This window comes from Gadus morhua, chromosome 16 (genome assembly GCF_902167405.1).
Source record: "Gadus morhua chromosome 16, gadMor3.0, whole genome shotgun sequence".
NCBI classification, from domain to species: Eukaryota; Metazoa; Chordata; class Actinopteri; order Gadiformes; family Gadidae; genus Gadus; species Gadus morhua.
The window spans coordinates 29888354-29908651 of NC_044063.1; the positions used below are offsets into that span (position 1 = coordinate 29888354).

General features: G+C 44.8%; 2 protein-coding genes across 4 annotated transcripts in view; both read left to right on the top strand.

Annotated features, from left to right (window-relative positions):
• The window catches only part of acsl3a (acyl-CoA synthetase long chain family member 3a), a 33846-nt gene extending 23445 nt beyond the window's left edge, over window positions 1–10401 (top strand). For both annotated transcript variants that reach the window (XM_030380434.1, XM_030380433.1), the window contains exons 10-15: window positions 1157–1329; window positions 2607–2681; window positions 3374–3565; window positions 3847–3961; window positions 5576–5733; window positions 7847–10401. In XM_030380434.1, the coding sequence (XP_030236294.1) occupies window positions 1157–1329; window positions 2607–2681; window positions 3374–3565; window positions 3847–3961; window positions 5576–5733; window positions 7847–8004 (871 nt within the window). In that variant the 3' untranslated portion in view covers window positions 8005–10401. The remainder of the gene's footprint in view (window positions 1–1156; window positions 1330–2606; window positions 2682–3373; window positions 3566–3846; window positions 3962–5575; window positions 5734–7846) is intronic.
• Window positions 10402–10556: 155 nt separating this feature from the next.
• kcne4 (potassium voltage-gated channel, Isk-related family, member 4) lies at window positions 10557–13214 on the top strand. 2 transcript variants are annotated; one of them, XM_030380436.1, is made up of 2 exons: window positions 10557–12011; window positions 12160–13214. In XM_030380436.1, exon 2 carries the CDS (start codon window positions 12186–12188, stop codon window positions 12756–12758), a length of 573 nt encoding a protein of 190 aa, XP_030236296.1. In that variant the 5' UTR covers window positions 10557–12011; window positions 12160–12185; the 3' UTR covers window positions 12759–13214. The 2 variants fall into 2 exon arrangements, with proteins under 2 accessions (XP_030236296.1, XP_030236295.1); XM_030380435.1 differs by having other exon boundaries at window positions 10557–11932.
• Window positions 13215–20298: the final 7084 nt, after the last annotated feature.

Genomic DNA, 20298 nt, shown 5'->3' on the forward strand with positions numbered 1-20298 from the left:
GTTTTACACATGCGTCAGTCACACATCTCCTTGTTCTCTTCACTCCAAGACCCTGAGTGTAGAGACTTCAGCCTGTAACTTCTCCTATAGCCCCATAATCTCCCAGCACTCTGACTTCACTCCAAGACCCTGACTGTACAAACATAACTACTCCTATAGCCTCATGATCTCCCCCGCTTCCTGTCCTCCAGACCATAATCATCATGTCATCGCTTGTCCTCTTTCTCGTCAGTGCTTTTACATAGTTTTTCCTTCCATCCTCCCCCATACATGTTTTGATTTCTCCCGGTCAGCATTTCCCTCCATTCATCAACTGCTGTCACAAATGAATCAATCATAACTTTAGTGCAAAAATGTTTCTAAAAGTTACAAAAAACCCAATGGTGGACGTCGTCTGTGGCATATAGTGGACATTCAGGGTTATTCGGGAGTGGATTGTTTTGCGTGATGTGTGTCACATACTGGAGAATAAATCAGATTGTGGTTAATTCTCTGCTAGACCTCATTCTCTGAGGTCATTTCTGATCTGTCCAGTCTAAAACCCTTCCCGTCAATACCCCCATTAGCCTTGGTGGCTAATGAGCCAACGACGCTAAAGACCTCGGGCAAGAGGTCTTTAGCGTTATTCTCTCCAGCCTTCTTCATGCGTTCAACCTTAGGTTTGTTTGGTTTAAAGTGGAAGTGAACCCCCTGTTTCTGCTGGGAGTTCACCCCTAGGAGATTAAAAAAATGTGTTTTGGGTTGAGTTTCTAGGAAGGAGGGAGCGTGTTGTCCCCATGGTTATGATCCCTGGTCACTCTGTGATTATTTTCTTTAAGAAAGGGCAGTCGTTGTGTATAAGTGTTATAATGAATGACGTTGCATATGAAACGCGCCACACACCATGGCGTTATTGTAGCGCGCAATCGGATCACATCAGGTCTAGCGGTTTAGAGCAGTTGTTCCACCTTTCCTTTGAACTGCGGTCGGGCATTTCCGCATCAGGTTGCATTGAAATAAATGCATCCACTTTTCGAGAAACACAACCAAATCCACTAGGTCCGCCCATAACATAAAACACACAGACAAAACACACATGGTAATAGCACATTCACAGGTTACTCCCGGGGTCTCCTCTAAACCGAGTTTATGTTGTCCCCCTTCCCCCTGCTCCCAGGCTGGTGTTCCGGAAGGTGCGGGCCCTGCTGGGGGGCCGGACGCGGGCGGTGCTGTCGGGGGGGGCGCCCCTCTCCGCCGCCACACACCGCTTCATGAACGTGTGTCTGTGCTGCCCGGTGGTGCAGGGCTACGGCCTGACGGAGACCTGCGGGGGGGGCACCCTCAGCCAGCGTAAGGACCTCCACACACATATATATATTCATGTATAGATTAGAGCTGTCAGTTAAACGCGTTATTAACGGCGTTAACGCAAACCAATTTTAACGGCGTTAAAAAAATTATCGCGCGATTAACGCAATTGTTTTATTTAAAAAAAAATAAAAAAAAATATATATATTTTTTTTTCTTTGGCTCAAAACATAGAAGCAGTAGCCTGACTGCTATGTTCAAATGACATTTGTTCAGAGCAGTCGTTTAATTGCACTATAGGCTCTTTTTTTGTATCGTCCTGTTTTGATCAGTATATGCCAATGTTGTTATCAATAAAAAATCATTTGCACAAGGCAAGCCGATGCACTTCACCATGTTGATAAGATAATTAAAATGAGAAGAATTATGGGACAAAAAAATCAAGGGATATTTAGCATAGAAAAATAATTTGCGATTAAACGCGATTAATCGTGAGTTAACTATGACATTAATGCGATTAATCACGATTAAATATTTTAATCGCTTGACAGCTCTAGTATATATACATATATATAAATATATATATGTATGTATGTAGTAGGTAGGTAGGTAGGTAGGTAGGTAGGTAGGTAGGTAGGTAGGTAGGAAGGTATGTATGTATGTATTTATGTATGTGTATGTATATACATATAAATATACATATACTCTATATATACATATAGAAAACATATACATATATAGACACATATATATACATATATATACATATAAATATATATATTTACACATAAATACATACATATACATAGCTATATACATATTCCTATATGTATAGCATGGTATCAGAGCCGTGTTCAGGGGTGTGCCCACACAGCTACCAACTCAATTCAATTGTTAGAGAAAATGGTTGTTTCTGTGATCAACATGATGTTGTTATCCCCCTGCTGGAAGGACTGATTGTCAGATGGGATGTTTGGCCTTAGTCCAGCACGTTTGGTAAAGTGTACATCCTCCATCCTGGGTTGTACTGGGCCACTCCTGGATCAGCCACTCAACCAGTCTCCCAGTCTCTTCCTCAGACCATTGTTATCATAGGCAGCCCTCAAGTCATATGACCCTTCAGTGGGGGGGTTCGATGGAAGTTCCTTGATGGGGCAAGAAGGGAGGAATGTTCACCAACGTCAATGAAGATAAATAGCTTGTCTGTCTTTGTGTGTGTGTGTGTGTGTGTGTGTGTGTGTGTGTGTGTGTGTGTGTGTGTGTGTGTGTGTGTGTGTGTGTGTGTGTGTGTGTGTGTGTGTGTGTGTGTGTGGTTACAGTGTGGGACTACAGCACTGGGAGAGTGGGAGGACCACTGGTATGTTCTGAAGTCAAGCTGAAAGACTGGGTGGAAGGTGAGTTACTTGGGAAAAGTATTGTGCACTCTCCCTCAAATCAATCTCCTCTTATCATATATCATGCCTAATATCATGTCCCCTATCATATCTTCCTCATATCATATCTCCTCATGTCATATCTCATATCCTATCTCATATCATATCGTCCTCATATATCTCCTCATATCATATATCATACCTCATATCATATCCCCTATCATATCTTCCTCATATCATATCTCCTCATATCATATATCATATCTCATATCCTATCTCCCTCATATTATATATTACCCTCATCAGATCATATCTCCATCATATATCATATCCTATCTCCCTTATATCATATCATATCCTATCATATCATATCTCCCTCAAATCATAACTCCCTCATATCATACCTAATATCATATTTCCCTAAATCATATCTCCCTCATATATCATCTCATATCATATCTCCCTCACAATATATATTATATCACCTCATATCATCATATCTCATATCCCCTCATATCATATCCAATATCCCTTCCTATCATATCTCATATCATATCTCCTCATATCATTATAATATAATTGTCTAGCTACAGCTCTTCTCAGAACGTTCCTCTGAGCATCAAACTCCAACTGCTGAATCGCTTGGTGGTTACTTCTCTTGTTATATTTTGTGGCCTACATGTCATAGTTCACCTCCTCTCCTCCTGTTGTAGCTGGTTACCGTAGCACCGATAAGCCCTACCCACGGGGAGAGATCCTGATTGGTGGAGGCAACGTATCAATGGGTTACTACAAGAAGGATTCTAAGGACCAGGAGGACTTCTTTGTTGACGACTGCGGGCAGAGGTGGTTCTGCACCGGAGACGTGGGAGAGGTCCACCACGATGGCAGTCTGAAGATCATTGGTGAGGAGGGAGGGAGGAGGGAGGGAGAAGGAGGAGGGGGAGAGAGGGAGGAGTGATGGAGGAGGAGGGGGAGGGAGGGAGGAGGGGAGGGGGAAGGCAGGGAGGGTGGGGGGAAGGGAGTAATAAGTGAGGGAGGGGGGAGAGGGAGGCAGGGAGGGGGAGACAGGGAGGAGGGAGGGAGGGGGGAGGGAGGGAGGGTGGGAGGGAGGGAGTGGGGAGGAAGAGAGTGATATGTGTGTGATGAGCATACAGAGGATGCTAAGGTGTCTCTCCTGCTGCAGACCGTAAGAAGGACCTGGTGAAGCTCCAGGCTGGAGAGTATGTGTCGCTGGGGAAAGTGGAGGCGGTGCTGAAGAACTGCCCACTGGTGGACAACATCTGTGTCTACGGCAACAGGTGTGTGTCTGTCTGTCTGTCTGTCTGTCTGTCTGTCTGTCTGTCTGTCTGTCTGTCTGTCTGTCTGTCTGTCTGTCTGTCTGTCTGTGTGTGAAAAGTATAAGAGAAACAAGAACTGGACATTAAATAGTTAGAATAAAATAAAAAATATAATAACATTAATAAATATAGTTGCAAGCAACCATGAAGGGGTCCTAACCCTATGGCCTAACCCTAACCCTAAGGCCTAACACGCGTGTGGCGCGACAAATCAAAACTTGTCGCCGGTTTTCTCTAGCGAATAATTTGCCCGAAACGCGTCTCTACGTTCCCTTTGTATGGGATCTTGTCGCCCCGTCGCGTTTGGTGTGAACGCACAGTAACCCTAACCCTAAGGCCTAACCCTAACCCTAAGGCCTAACCCTATCCCTTTACCGGAAGTTAAAATATGAAAACAAACACCAACCATGTTTCTAACGCATACTGTGTCAAAATCCACTGTCAAACTGACGTTTTTTTTAATAACGTGTGTACCGCTTTAAGGCCCAGCCTGCATTGTAGAATGGCCGCGGTTCAGAAAGACAACTTCAAACAAATGCATCCAAATGCTATTTTCAGATATCGACTTGAAATTTGGAATTGGTAGGCCAAATAGACTATAGACTATAGCCATATTCGACTGCTGAGCCTAAGTGTTTTTGACGCAATGTTAGAGCTGTTTAAAAATCTGAGATATGCATGTATTTCACTTTAAAATGAATATCTCTGCCGTCTTTGTCCTTATTGCTATGAATTTAACACCATGTAGTCCCACAGTCACCTGGTACATGTGTGCTGAGTTTGCAGCTTTTACCACTTTCGGCGCCAATGGAGTTAATGTGTGGGTGTTTGGTCAACTTGTGGTCACTGCACTATATCCAAATGGTCTGACCGTATGGGTTACAGTGTAAAAGTTGTTCATCATGACTAATGGTGCATGTATAACAAGTTTCATACATATTGCACTATCCTAGTGGAAATGGCAGCCTGTTGGGTATGTTGCAATTCAAAGGCTTGTTATAGCGCCACCTAAAGTTCACAAGTTCTACAAGCCAGCCAATTTTCAGAACTTTTGACCCTGTTGTTTTTGAGATATGGTCGATTTCGTCAGGAAAAGAAAAATAATGATAATACCAACGATTACAATAGGGTTCCTACGGATTTCGTAGGACCCCTAATAATAATAATAATAATAATAATACCAACGATTACAATAGGGTTCCTACGTATTTTGTAGGACCCCTAATAATACCAACGATTACAATAGGGTTCCTACAGATTTCGTAGGACCCCTAATAATAATAATAATAATAATATATAAAATAGATGCAGCATAGACAGGTGTGAAATATAAACAGACTTTTTTAAACAGATTGTTATTAAGTGGCATAGTGGTGAGCTAAGTAGCTCAAACTTAAAGTATCACATGCCCTTAACCTCCTAACCCTGTGTGTGTGTGTGTGTGTGTGTGTGTGTGTGTGTGTGTGTGTGTGTGTGTGTGTGTGTGTGTGTGTGTGTGTGTGTGTGTGTGTGTGTGTGTGTGTGTGTGTGTGTGTGTGGTGTCCAATAACCTCCTCACCATGCTGTGCTGTGCAGTGAGGAGTCGTACGTGATTGGCTTCATGGTGCCCAATCAGAAGCAGCTACTGGAACTGGCGTCCAAGCGTGGTGTGAGAGGCTCATGGGAAGAGCTCTGCCGGCACCAGGCCGTGGAGGAGATGGCCCTGGAGGTCATTTCTGAAGCTGCGCTCGCAGGTGAGAGCTGTGATGGGATTCAGGGATGTGTGTCTGATGATACACAGCCCCTTCTATCCATGGTCTAACCGTACGTTCACACCAAAAGCTGTGAAAGATGCAAAATCGCCAAATAGCTCAAAACGCAACGCTGTCCAAAATATTTACAGCTCATATCGCTCTTGCATTTTCTCGCTAATGTTTACTTGGACCACCCACGCCGACGAGACACATCTACATTCCGATTGGCTGGCGGTCATTTACAGCCGAAACGCTACTAGCTCATTTGCATAGAGTTGAGCTGTTTTCAACTCTTATTTACAGCTTTACAGCTTTAAAGCTATCGCTCAAGTGTTCGCTCCAATCGCTTTACCGCTCATGTCTAATAGAAAGTGAATGGGCGTTTATCGCTCAAAACGCTTTGCAGCTTTTGGTGTAAACGCACAGTAAAGGCTGCTCGCTTTAAACCTTTAACTACATTATTTAATTATTTTCAGTTTGTCAATTAATGAAAATATATGTATATAGGAACTGGTGTCTCTGATGCGTGGGAGGCTGTTTCATAAGGTGGTCCTCAAGTAGATGTTTCATAAGCTGGTCCTCCACTAGAGGTTTAATAGGGTGGTCCTCCACTACATGTCACATAAGGTGGTCTTCCACTAGATGTTCCATAAGGGTGCCCTCCACTAGATGTCTCATAGGTGGTCCTCCACTAGATGTTTAATAGGGTGGTCCTCCACTACATGTCACATAAGGTGGTCTTCCACTAGATGTTCCATAAGGGTGCCCTCCACTAGATGTCTCATAGGTGGTCCTCCACTAGATGTTTAATAAGGTGGTCCTTCACTAGATGTCTCATAAGGTGGTCTTCCACTAGATGTCTCATAAGGTGGTCCTCAACTGGTTGTCTCATAAGGTGGTCCTCCACTAGATGTTTCATAGGTAAGGTAGTCCTCCACTAGATGTTTCATAAGGTGGTCCTCCAAGGTGGAGTCTGACTGGAGGTCCTTATATCACTTAAAGGGGCAGTGACCTCAGTTTTTTTGTTAACGTGTAGAAGTATGACTTCTATCATAAACAAAGTAATCTATGCCATTTTGTCCCTGTAACTACAATACGGCCGTCTTTTGGAGATGACGAGTGTAAAGCCCAAGTTTAGCCTGTTCCCCGGACGCTCTGTACTGCTCTGCACTCAATTAAAATTCGGGCATTTAGCAGACGCTTTTATCCAAAGCGACTTACATTGGTTAATACACACATTGACACACTGACGGCAGAGTCAACCATGCAAGGCGACAGCCAGCTCGTCAGGAGTGTCTTTGCTCAGGGACACTTCAACACAAGGAGGAGCTGGGGATCAGACTAGCAACCTTTCGGTTACAAGACAACTGCTCTACCTCCTGAGCTAAGCCGACCACTCAAGTCGCGATCTGTTGTTGGCGTGAAAGAGCTCAGGGGACCAGCGAGGGACCAACGAGGCGGACCCTGGGCGGGCTCAGGGCACTGGGACCCAGCGGGGGGGGACCCTAGGCGGACCCAACGGGGGGGACCCTGGGCGGGCTCAGGCACTGGGACCCAGCGGGGGGGACCCTAGGCGGACCCAGCGGGGCGGACCCTGGGCGGGCTCAGGGCACTGGGACCCAGCGGGGCGGACCCTAGGCGTACCCAGCGGGGCGGACCCTGGGCGGGCTCAGGGCACTGGGACCCAGCGGGGGGGACCCTAGGCGGACCCAACGGGGGGGACCCTGGGCGGGCTCAGGCACTGGGACCCAGCGGGGCGGACCCTGGGCGGGCTCAGGCCACGGTGTGTGTGGATCTGCCTTGGACACTAATAGTGAAGCGCCAGGTGTGCGTCCATTTCATACCAAACGTGGCTCATTATAGTTCTGATTTACACCAGTGGTGTCAGATAGGTATTTTTGTTGTGGTTTTCTATTCAAAGTTGCTGCGGGGCATAACCATAGGGATAACACCCTCCCTCCTTCTTAGAACTCTTAGTCCCAATCCGTTTTTCTCTAATCTCGTGCTGATGGAATCCAAGCTGGAACAGGGGGTTGCACCTTGCCCAAAGGAGCGAGGCAGCAGCAGGGAGTAGGTTACGGTGAGGTGACAGTCTCTGTGTTCCGTCCTGCAGGCGAGCTGGAGCGCTTTGAAGTCCCCTGCAAGCTGCTGCTCAGCCCGGAGCCCTGGACGCCCGAGACCGGCCTGGTGACCGACACCTTCAAGCTCAAACGCAAGGAGCTGAGAACGCACTACCTGGACGACATCGCCAGGATGTACTGCAGGCAGTAGCGCTGCAGGCAATAGCGCTGCAGGCAATAGCTTCAGGCCTCATCAGGCAACGAGCCACAGAGACGAGACCAGCAGGGAGGAAGGAGAAGCTACAACAACGACTAGAGCCCTTGTGCCCTCCTGACCCGCCTCCCATCACCCCATTGTCCCCCCCCCTTTACCCACTCACCCCTCTTCACCCCACCCCCTTTACCCCATTCTCCCCCCCCTTCACCCCATCCTCCCAGACCTCCCCCCTTCACCCAATCTTCCCTCCCTTTCACCCCATCCTCCAAAAAGACAGAAGCAACCTGAAGGTGTGATTGGTTGTGTGATGACCAAAGGACCCAGAGTCTGAAGGGAGAATAATCCATGGGACATGGATTATTCATGGGAGAGGCATTTCAACGCCCCCTTGTTCAGTAGTATTTCTGATTTTATACTAACCTCTTGCATGGTCTGGAAGACAAAAGGCTGTGCCAATACAAGCTTAGCTTTGTAGACTAATAAAAAGAGCTGTGACTTCTCAGCTTCTCAGCCGGTGCTGCTTGGAGTTCCTCAGGGTATGGCCTGCTGGACCTCATGAGGAGACACTCAGGTTTACCGCAAGACGTTGTCCGTCTGTCTGTCTGTCTGTCCTGACCCCCGCTAATCATTGTTTGGAAGCACACCTCTTCTGTTGATTTCTGATTTTCAGCTGATTTTGTAACGTTTCTTTTGATGTTTTTGTTGTCCGGGAAATCATTTGTATCCAGATCAGGCTGGTTGTCTGGTTGAGTCCAGCTTGGCCTGCTGGTGGGCGTGTCCCTACTGGTGGGCGTGTCCCTGTTGCCGGGCGTGGCCCTGCTGGTGGGCGTGGGCCTGCTGGTGGGCATGGCCCTGGCAGGGGCATGGCCCTACTGGTGGGCGTTACCCTAGTGATGGGTGTGTCCCTGCAGGTCAGGACATGCTGAGAGGGGACCTCTGTACTTCTGCCAGGGACTGATTTCGTTTCACACAACGCCCTTAAATAACAATCCAAAACCACTGTCCACTTTTATTTTTATATATATATATATATATATATATATATATATATATATATGTAGGTTGTTTTTAATTATTATTTATGACTGCACCAACTTATGGTGTTAAGTTTCAAAACAAATATGCTGCAGTTCCTAAACAAAAGTTGTTTTGAACCCTAACATATTACACCAAAATCGAAAGTACAGTGCAAGTAAGAATATTAAGAATATTGTCCAAAAAAGTTAGTTGGTTCCAGATGGGAGGAAGGAGCAGAAACCAATCCCTCTGTCAGCGACGCAGTCAGCCGTAACACTCTGAGAAACTCCCATCCTTTGGTGACGTGCTTGCGATGCATTGCGTTTATGTTTTAAATACCGCTCATTTATAGGCTTGGCCCGTTCTTCTGGCCTTCTGCATGTGTTGGGAGGTTAGCATGGGCTGCAGAGACACCCCCACTCACCACAACACAGGCAGCCTGCAGAGTACTACTGACCAGCCCAGGGGGACACCGTAGTATAGCTGCCTCAGTGCATGGATAAAGCAAACCAATGTAACCAATCAATTACTTTTAGAATGTAGACTTTACGGTGTGTGTGTTTCTGTGTTTGTGTGGGCTGGTGGGAGAGGCAAAAGCCTCTGGAAGGAAATCCTTATATACGTAAATTCTTCAGAATGATATGTCATGTTTCCTCAAAGTAATTTATTAGTTTTATGAGCAAACAGGAGAATACAGCAACAAAATGAGTTGAATGTTTGTTTAAGGTTGTTTCAGTAAGATTTGCTGAAATAATTGAAACCGGTCCACGTAATATGAATTTCATCAATGTCAGGAAACTTCTTGCATGCTATGTATGTATTTTCTTTTTTCTTCTATAACTGGCAAGGAACCGACTTCCTCTGATGTAGCACTGGTCCATTACCAGTGTGGACTTGTCATTCAGAGGTTCATGGCTGATACAAGTCCAGTCAAGCTCCTCATTCATTCACGACTCAATGGCTGTATATTGCATGAGCCAGCTTGTTCCTCCATTCATATAGAATAAGTTCTTAGGTCATATTTTCAGGTGGTCCAAAAGCAAAGCAACACAGTAGTTCCTTGGCCCTCTAGTTAGATCTGGTTGGATTTGGTTTTCTTTGACATATTGTGCAGACATGAAGCCTGATCCCCAGCGGTCCCTGCAGACCGTGGATCAGGCCACCTCTGAATTGAATCCATTCCATACTCCATGCTCTTACATCTGGAAGAAACCTGTTACTGAGACAACCTCTGACCGTCGGCTGAGCTCCATCATGGGGGGGATACTTAGGTTGGGAATCTGCCTTGAAATTCTCAACCAATGCCCAACCAATAATGTGAATGTTCCCTCGCCTTCCGGGAGAGAAGCTGATTAAATTAAGTATGATATCATATGATTGGTGCACTGTGTTTCTTTAGACTTCCAGGTGTGTTCAAGGAAATGAGGGCGTCCATTGGATGAGTTTATTTGAAATAAGTTTTGAATGAGAGGGAAGCCCTTCAATTAGGACTCTGTTACCGAGCATGCATCACAGTGGTGCAGCTCCTGCCATTGGCTTAGCTTTTAGAAGTTTCTGGTTAGAAAAGGAAGCAAAATTATTCCTAGTGCCTCTACGAATTCTCTTTTTTGCATAGTAAATTTCCTTTCCTAATGAGATGACCTGGAAGTGCTTGGAGGAAAGGTGGTTTGAATTCTAAAAATGCTTAGGAAAGGAGCCTCGATGCTTCCTTTAATCCTCCTATAGCATAGGTTACTCCTGAGAAACCTTTACCAAAGGAAAGGAGATACTGGTATCCCATAATCCATTACGGCGGCAATATTTATAGCAACATGCCACCGACAAAGAGTACCCACTCTACGCGAAGACGCATGAGAGACGCGGGAAAGCAGAAGAAGGGAAGCGAAGAAAATTCAATCGATAATGATGGATACCAATTCCAGAAACATATTATTTGAATCGAAATTAATTAATTTATTGCTGGTTATTAAGCACACAATATAGGCTACAACGTAAGAAAATAAATGCCGACTTCACATTTAAGAAAGACTACATTTAAGAAGGGACAGTTTATTTCAACATAAATTGAGCCTCTTTTTTTTCACATGTGAATGGGGATTTAATTAGCCCAACATATTCCCGTTGGCCAAGTCCGACCTAAGTGATTCCACTGATGGCAACAACCTGATTGAAATCAATACGACAATAACGCATGGATCGAAGAGCACTTGTTGTAGTTCCACTTTGGAAAACTGTGGTTCCACCCTAGAGACACTAAAGGTCAGCAATATTCCCCGTAACGCAATGGCGTCGGTTAGAAAAAGTGGAGTCGAATTCATTATAAACAGTGTTGTCTTTTCCTATGTTCGAAAGGAAGCACCTATTCATCTCTCCTTGAACCGATGGTTAAGGAAAGGAGGCATAAAGGTTAGGAGATTTGACCATTTGTAGAGGCCCCTTATATCTCTTTCCTATTATTAATCCCACACTGCAATGTTCTTGGTCATTAAGTCACACCACCACACAAATACAAAAGTCGTGACAGTTCAGAATCCAAAAGATGATCCGTTTCAATCTTTGCATGAATGCATCCCACACTTTAGTATTGAAATAGAATGAAGAAGTGCAGGGCAAATTTCTGAACTTTTGCCCTGTGCATTTCAGTACTGCATACTCCTTCACATGTTTCATAAAGTTTTGTGTGGATGTTTATATATCTCTCTAAAGGTTTGATCCAGTGTAATCTTTCTGAGCCCAAAATGGTCCACGAAAAAGATTGAAAAAAAAAAGAAAGAGAAATGCTCACGTGGTCCGTGGTCTGTGGCCCCGGTATAAATAAGAGCGCCCCCTCAGCAGCGTCCCACTGGAGAGACGAGGGCGGCTACAGTAGGGCTGAGTTTCACAGGATCCTCAACGGCTGTCATTTGTAAGTGGAGTATTTCCCAATAGTAAGCCAGCATACCATGCATACTCGTGTTTTATTAGACTGCATCAGATGAGTTAAGGTACGTGATTTGAGCATACTTATTCATGTCTCCAATTAGTTTGTGGAGCGGTGTTCTGCACCCGTGGGGGTTTGGTGCGTAAAATGGTGTATAATTTGCACCAGGAAAAGAACAGTCAACCTAACTTGACGTTTTTTTCCTTTTCCAGAAAGCTCTGGCACTGCGTTGAAACAGATGGATCCCTCAGACAACGCCACCACCAACGGGGTCTCGTTCGTGCAGGCGGACCCCCAGGGGGGGTCCCAGCCGGACCAAAGCAACGGAAACGAGTACCTGTACATCCTGATCGTCATCTCCTTCTACGGCGTTTTCCTTTGCGGCATCATGCTTGGCTACCTCCGCTCCAAGAGGCGGGAGAAGAAGAGGACCAATGTGTTCACGCGTCTGATCCATGAGGAGGAGCAGCGGGAGTGGGGCGCCTGGCCGCGGAGGCGCAGCATCCCGCTGTCCTTCCCTGGGCTCTACGGCGCGCAGGTGCAACAGCACGTGTTGCCCTCCTCTCCAGAACACCTCCACCACCACCAGCACCAGCACCACCCGCAGGGGGGGGTTGTGTTCGAGGGGCGGGCCCTGTCCCCGCTGGCCTGCGCCCTGTGCCTGGAGCAGAGCAGCATCAGCTCCCTCTGCTCCTCCGCTGACGTGCACTTCGCCATCGAGGAGGAGTCTGACAGCGCGGCCACGGAGGACTCTGAGGAGGCCCCCAAGGGGTTCCAAAAGGGCTGCCTGGAGAGCATGGACGACTCGTGACAGGCACACGCAAGACGCGTAATGGACTAAACAGAGTTCAGAGACACGGGATTGTTGAGTGCCTCCCACCCTACTTCCAAAAAAGACAGAAGAAATCTGAAGGTCTGATTGGTTCTGGGATGACCAAAGGACACAGAGTTTGAAGGGAGATGACCGCCTTCACTGCTGTCCAATGTGTGTGAGGCTCAACCCCTGCTGAGGGCCCATCTGGAGTGCACAGGCATGCACCTGGAACCTACTTGAACGATAGAAGCGACCGTTTTCATGCAGGCTCCTCGATGCTTCAAGGTCTGCACTAGACTCCCACGCTCAGCCCTGCAGGTGTCCCTGATGAAGGACACTCCATGTAGGTCTACATAGACCTTTCCCCTTAGTAGTCACCCTGTCTGCAATGGTTCATTTAAGATGGACAGTCTTAATATTTCAGATGCATGATAATAAATGTCTTTCAGTGACGTTGATGTTTGTTTTTTCCTGTCAACATAAGTTGTCCCCTTGATGCAGTACTTGTCCTTCCCCAGTAGAGGGTTTCCAGTTTACCATTCCCTTCTGCTCAGAGAAGAGGTTCTGATTTTGATCAGTGTAGCCGTCGTGTCGAGGACCATTTGTCACTTATCCGAACGTACATGGCCTTTAAGAGAATCAAATAATGGCCGGAGCATGGCTGAATCCGCTACCCTAGGTAGCGCTGTAGCCCTTTCAACAAGTGGTTACAGAGCCACTTCTAATTGACCTCTACGTCCCAACAACAACAAACACAGGCGGCATTCGAGAAATATGTTTTCATTGGACTGCTGTCGATTCACTTCGGGTCCATATCATTTCTCCGACGCTCCATTGTTCATACCTCTCTGTCGAATGCGGACTCCTCCGGCAGCGGAGCAGCGGGAGAAGTCCAGCTGGAGGAGTCCAGCCGGAGGAGCCCGCATACGACCGAGAGGTCGGAACGATGGAGCGCAGGCTCGCCGCTCCCTATACGCAGAGTACGCAGAGTGCGTAGGGTACCAAGAACCTGAGGGGGGCGCCAGAGATTAAGGTTTGTAAAAAGAAAAAAAAAAATACATGAATTAATTAAAAAAATATGTAAATTAGTTATGAAGAGGCCCACCGTTGTTTGTTCTTAATTGTATAACCTATCACTCAATTTCGGCAAATTAGATGTTATTACCTATAAAAAGGGGCTCTTGCACACATTTTGGGCATGTTCTCAGATTATGAAACACGGGTGTGCGAATGTGTTTTGCACCAACTGCGCTGCAATGATTGTAGCAAAAGGATCTGTGCACCTGTAACACAGACTTGCGTACTCATAGACCCTATTTTGTGTTTACAATGCTAGAAAAAATATTTACGACTTCAAATGTACTGTTACACATTTGTGACTTTAGAGTACACATGCAAAATAAATATTTACCACTTCAAATTTACTGTGACTTTAGTGCACGCATTCAAAATCTGCAGTTACAGGTGCTAAAGACTTTTGCTACAAAAATACCTTCATAATTTCTCTGCGTGAGAAATACGAAGTGTGCCGTGTGAGCGTGTGCATGGGTTGAATTGCGTGTGTCTCACGCCGAATGCGTGAGACTTGAGAGCCCTGTGAATGTAGGCTACAAAGTGCAAAAACGCCAACCTATTCTTTATTTTGCTGACCCTTTGTTTTATATCCTGACAAAAGCCTCGTAAGGAAAGTTCCTCTGTGTCTCTCTCGTAGATCGCACCATCGTTCAAGGTGTTTAATGCGACTGCCTCTCTCACATGATCAGCGTGGATTTCACTTTCTCTCCAGTTAGCATTGTGTAACCAATTTTAGGAATATAAAAGTGAATTACAGTAGGCCTATAATATCAAGTTGGACTGGTAATAAGACCACGGCCAGTATCAGAAGACAGCAAACACGTTGAGCAGCAATAATGATTCAGGCAGAAGAATACTGTTGAGTAGCCGCTCTTGTAATTATTTTACAATGAATAAAAAAGAAATGTTCAATTTATACAAAATTCTAAAATAAGGACCCAAATGACCAGAAAACAAAATGTGTGCACACAAAAGGAAATAACAGTGGCCGTTTGGGCCCTTCAAAAACGTGTGAATGTGAATGAGTGTGAGTGTGTGTGTATCTCCTTGTCGGTGTCTTTTCTTCAAAGGTTTTGGCTCGCCATCTGACACAATCAGGATCACGTCCTGGTCCTCGAATCTTCCCGTCCTCTCAAAAAACAATAATGCAAATGAATAATGCACGGAACAAACTTGTCACTTCAATGCAGTTTAATAGAGGATAGACAGCCGACAAATGACAATTTAGCAGACGCTTTTATCCAAAGCGACTTGCAATAAGTACATTTGTCATAAGAAGTGAAACGATATATCGCCCTCAGTGACAGTGATAATGACAGCTGTGTTTTCTGTTTTGTGTCCAATAGATAATGAGTGCAAAATCCATAGTGATTTTGATACAAAGTGATGATAAGCGGGAGTATTTATAGAAAATATTTGCGATCTAGAACGTCCGTATTTAAGTGGGAATCATTTTCATTTGCTCTCCATGCCACCAATCTAACCAACCAATCGCGTGTAGTCATGCTGTAAACAAAACACCTTTTTGAAATCGTCACATGCACAAACTAATTGAAATGACATGGGATATCGGCCTATCTCTTGTCTTTTATCCCTCTATTCCCGCTATTCCCCACTATTCACGGAGCCTGAGGTGTATCATTTAAATTAAATAGTCTAGATCAGGGGTCTCAAACTCGCGGCCCGGGGGCCAATTGAGGCCCGCGGGATGATATTTTGTGGCCCTCTACTTGACATCAATGTTTAGTGTTAATGCGGCCCGTGCGTTGTTTTCAAACGCACATACATCCATCTAATGGATTGATTCATATTTTAAGGTTCTCGGAGTGAGACTTTAAGTGGCTGCAGCAGAAGTGTAGTCATAATCTTCGCTCTGTGAATGTAAAGGATGTTTGGTCGGATGTTACGACGAAGAATCATAATGTGAATGGGAATATTCTATAAATCTCTTGATATCATCTTTCGTCTCAACACTTCTGCTGCAGCCACTTAAAGTCTCACTCCGAGAACCTTAAAATATGAATCAATCCATTAGAAGTATGAAAATATCTTCCCGGTGGTGCAACAGAGCAAACAAGGTGTCCTTTGACATCTACGTTTTGAGACGATTGCAACAGTGCCACAGATGATCAAATTTGAATATGTTTCGGGGTAGTAATTAGCTGTCGATTTTGGAGGCCTTTATCAATAATGACCAGCTATAGATTTGCTTCCCGATGGAGATTTTTGACAAATTACATGTTAATTAGCATCTACACGTTAAGCTGAGTCCAATGAGATCAAGCTCGGCCTCTTGCTACACCGAGATCATGTCCTAGACCTAGGTGTACCATGTAAAATACATGTTACCATTAGCTAGAGTGTCGTTCTTGGTGTCATTGGACTCAGCTCAACGTGTAGATGCTAAATAACATGTCATTTGTGACAAATCTTTATCGGGAAGCAAATCAATAGCTGCTCAGTATTGATTAAGGCCTCCAATTTCGACAGCTAATTACTATTATTAAACATGTTCGAATATGCTCATGTGTGGCACCGTTGCAATCGCCTGGAAGCGTAGATGTTGAAGGACACCTTGTTCGTCCTCTTACGCCACCGGGAAGATATTTACATGCTTCTGATTGACTAATGAATTGATTCAGCTATTCCCCCAGAAGTCTGGGGTCAAAAGGTCAAAAGGAGACGGCACCACGCCGGGGTGGATCCAGATCTCGGGCAACAGCGCAGGGTTACCAGGTCCTGCAAAAAACGTGCCCCCCACATACCGTTCAAAATCCACCCAAAATGTCCTAGAAGCATCCCAAATAAAAAATGATATTATTGGCCATTATGGCCAACGTTTTGAAAGTAATAATATTTGAGGAAATATTTTGTTGTTGTTGTTTTAGCAGCGAAATGCACCGTGTGCGTGTGTGCGTGTGTGTGTGTGTATGTGTGTGTGTGTGTGTGTGTGTGTGTGTGTGTGTGTGTGTGTCTGTGTCTGTGTGTCTGTGCGTGCGTGTGTGTGCTTGTGTGTGCTTGTGTGTGTGTGTCTGTGCGTGTGCGTGCGTGTGTGTGTGTGTATAACACGCTATTTTATGTTGAAATGCGACGTAATCCAGTGTTCACGAAACGTACACTGTCAACGTAGGTATGCTTTTGACGACTGGGTTGGCTCTCAGATATACGTGTTTCTAACAAGATGATATCATTAAAAGTTACATAAAGTAACAGTTTAATAACACAAACGCAGGAAGCACGTGAGCTGCTAGTTTAGCGAAAGCAACCTGACGTCGTTGAAACATGCGAGCGAGCCGATCAAATCGTAATAACTATAAAACTAAAGATCAGACACAATCACTGACTATGCAAGTAAAAAGTATATTTCTCGCTAGAAATGTTATTAGAAACACGTTTAACGGTGAATCGGTCCTAAAATATTGCATTTCCCATTCAGATAATAAAGATTAATAAAGATCATACACATTCACTCACTGAAGATTATGTAAGGAAAATGTACATTTCTCGCTAGAAATGTCATTAGAAACGCGTTTAATGGTGTATCTGTCCTAAAATATTGCATTTCCCATTCAGATAATAAAGATTAATATAAGCTACGCCGTGTTCCGGAGCCGCGGGGGATTCTGGGAATTGGGGTTCTCAGTTGACAAATGGGGCTTTTGTTAACTTGTTTTGTTGTTAGGATCAAGTGGGGTTAATGGGTTCGGGATGTTGTGTGGTTGTGTGTTGTTCTATTAACATTGTTCATGTGTCCCCCCCCCCCCCCCTCAACAAACGTGTCTTCCCCCCCCCCCCCCCCTCCCCGGTCAACAACAGTCTCCCCCGCGAAAGCCGTGAAACCCAAACCCCGAAACCCGCCTCCACAGCGGCACACGTGGATACTGTAGGTATAACACGCAATTTTTTACGTTGAAATTCTACGTATCCAGTGTTCATGGAAACGTACACCGTCAACGTTTTTTCTTGGCGACTGGGTTGAAAGGCGGCAAGGGTAGACTATAGAGATGGGATTTATGGCTCTTTGAAGGGAGCCGGATCTTGAGGAGACGTTCTTTTCAAAGAGCCGTTCAAAAGACTGGCTCATTCATTTATTTTTAAGAAGCTAGCCTTCTTTATCTGGGAAATAATCACTGGGAGGAATGATAGGGTAAGATTTGGATCAGAATTATTCAGACTTAGACATCGGATATCTGAGTTTGATATATTTTAAATGTTGATTAGAATTTAATTTAACGTGTGTGGACTAGATTTTAATGTCTGATCTGCATTCATTGTAAACATTCCACAAGGTTGTGCTATATCCCTCTGCTTTGACACTGAGATCACTATTTTGAATCTTTGTATACAATGTGTCGAAGTGTAAATGCAGATCTTTTCACTTGTTCATGTATCACCTTTTTAATTGTAGCACAATAAAAACTAAGCAGGCAGGCAATGAACAATGAGCTTTCATGCAAAAATCTAATTAACAAAAAATATATTAAAATAGAAAAACTTTTACAAAACAAGTTTCTTTCAAGTTTAACACTCCAATTTTAACTGTCCTTTGTAACATTCGTGCAAATCTTAGTAAACAATATTTTTAGAAAGAGATGCTGCAGTGCTTTCTTAGGCTCATAGTTGCAGTACTCTGCCTCCGCCGTGGACCACACACCTGAAACAAACAAATGCATGTTCCCGTTTCTGACTGACATGTGAAATTTGCGTGTCAACGTTCCACCACGAGTGCACTCTGCATGCCCTCGTCTCAGTGGAGTAGGAGGAGTTTGTGTGCGCGTGCTGTGAACGTGACATCGATAAAAAAAAAAGCCGTTCAATAGATTCGGTTCGTTCGTGAACGTCACAACTCTAGTAGACTACGGGCTGTGGTTTCCCTGATGGTGAATGGCCCTGACTGGCTGGTGTCTCTATGATTGAAAGTGTTCACCGGTAAGTCATCGATAAGGCACGCTTTGGTCTCCAAGAGTACTTTTTAATGGATGCAGAAGAGCATTTCTCTGTCTCTCAATAAACCTTAATTAATGCATACTGGCCGAAAAATACACTCTTTGATTAAGCCTTGGGTTGTGTAATAAGGTTTTCATTGAACAATTCATGAATGAAAGATCCAAGAGAGTAGAACCATGGAGAAGATCCATGGTCCTGCAGGTCATTCTGTAGACGCACAACGTCGTTGAAGGAAAAAACAGTAACACGACCTGGTGAAGTAACACAGACACACTATTTAGTAAAGTTAAACACGGACTCACAACCTAGTGAAGTAACACATGGACACACAACCTAGTGAAGTTACACACGGACACACAACCTAGTGAAGTAAGCACAGACACAGAACCTAGTGAGGTAACAGACAGACTCACAACCTAGTGAAGTAACACATGGACACACATCCTATTGAAGTAGCACACGGACACACAACCAAGTGAATTAACACACAGACACACAACCTAGTTAAGTAAGCACAGACACACTACGTAGTGAAATAACACACGGACACACTAACTAGGGAAATAACACACCCATAACCTAGTGAAGTAACCCACAGACACACAATCTAGTGAAGTAACACACGGACCCACAACCTAGTGAAGTAACACACAGACCCACAACCTAGTGAAGTAACACACGGACCCACAACCTAGTGAAGTAACAAACAGACAAACTACCTAGTGAAGTAACACACAGACAAACAACCACAAACATCTCTTTAAAGTGGCTGTGTTTCTGTTTCATTGCCCCTCCTCCCGAGGTCCGGGTCCAGGTCCCGAGGTTCGGTTCCATTTTAGGGTCCAGGTCCTCAAGTATGGAGTTAGAATCATGCCAAAACCCCACACACACACAAAACGTGTTTTACTCACGCACAATGATTCACACACACGCTCAGTGTGGTTTGCAAATACAAAACAACATTCACAAACTAATGCATTTTGCTTCAAAAACAAATACAGTATGTTTTGCACATAGTAAAAATTAAAATCTTTCAACTACAAACTAAAATCTTTCAAGTACAAAAAAAAATCCTTCAATTACACAAAACAATTCTACAAGTACGGAACACTGAAAGCTGCGCGTGGATCGGAAGGCATTTGCGCGTGGATCAGCAAGGTGGAAAATTAGTGCCGAAAGTCACGTGACAAACAATTGTTCTGTGATTCACGCTACACAACAGCAGGTCGCACTGTTCCTGCCAAACCGCACGGATTCCGTACGGTTTCCGTGCGGTTTAGCACTTTTACCGCGCCATTCTAGGGCCAGTTAGTGGCCTTCTTGGCTTTCCATAGAATCCACACACGGTTGGCCGGCATCAATAAAGATTTTGGGGAGAAAAAAAGATCGTCCTGGCGGCCTTAAACTGACTCAACAGCGCCACCTGCTGTTGTGTAGTGTGAATCACAGGACATTTGTTTGTCACGTGACTTTTGCCACTAATTTTCCGCCTTGCTTATCCACGCGCAAATGCCTT

Bases quoted from the DNA above. Each gene is read 5' to 3' on its own strand.
- kcne4 (XM_030380436.1), top strand. From the start codon at position 12,186: ATGGATCCCTCAGACAACGCCACCACCAACGGGGTCTCGTTCGTGCAG.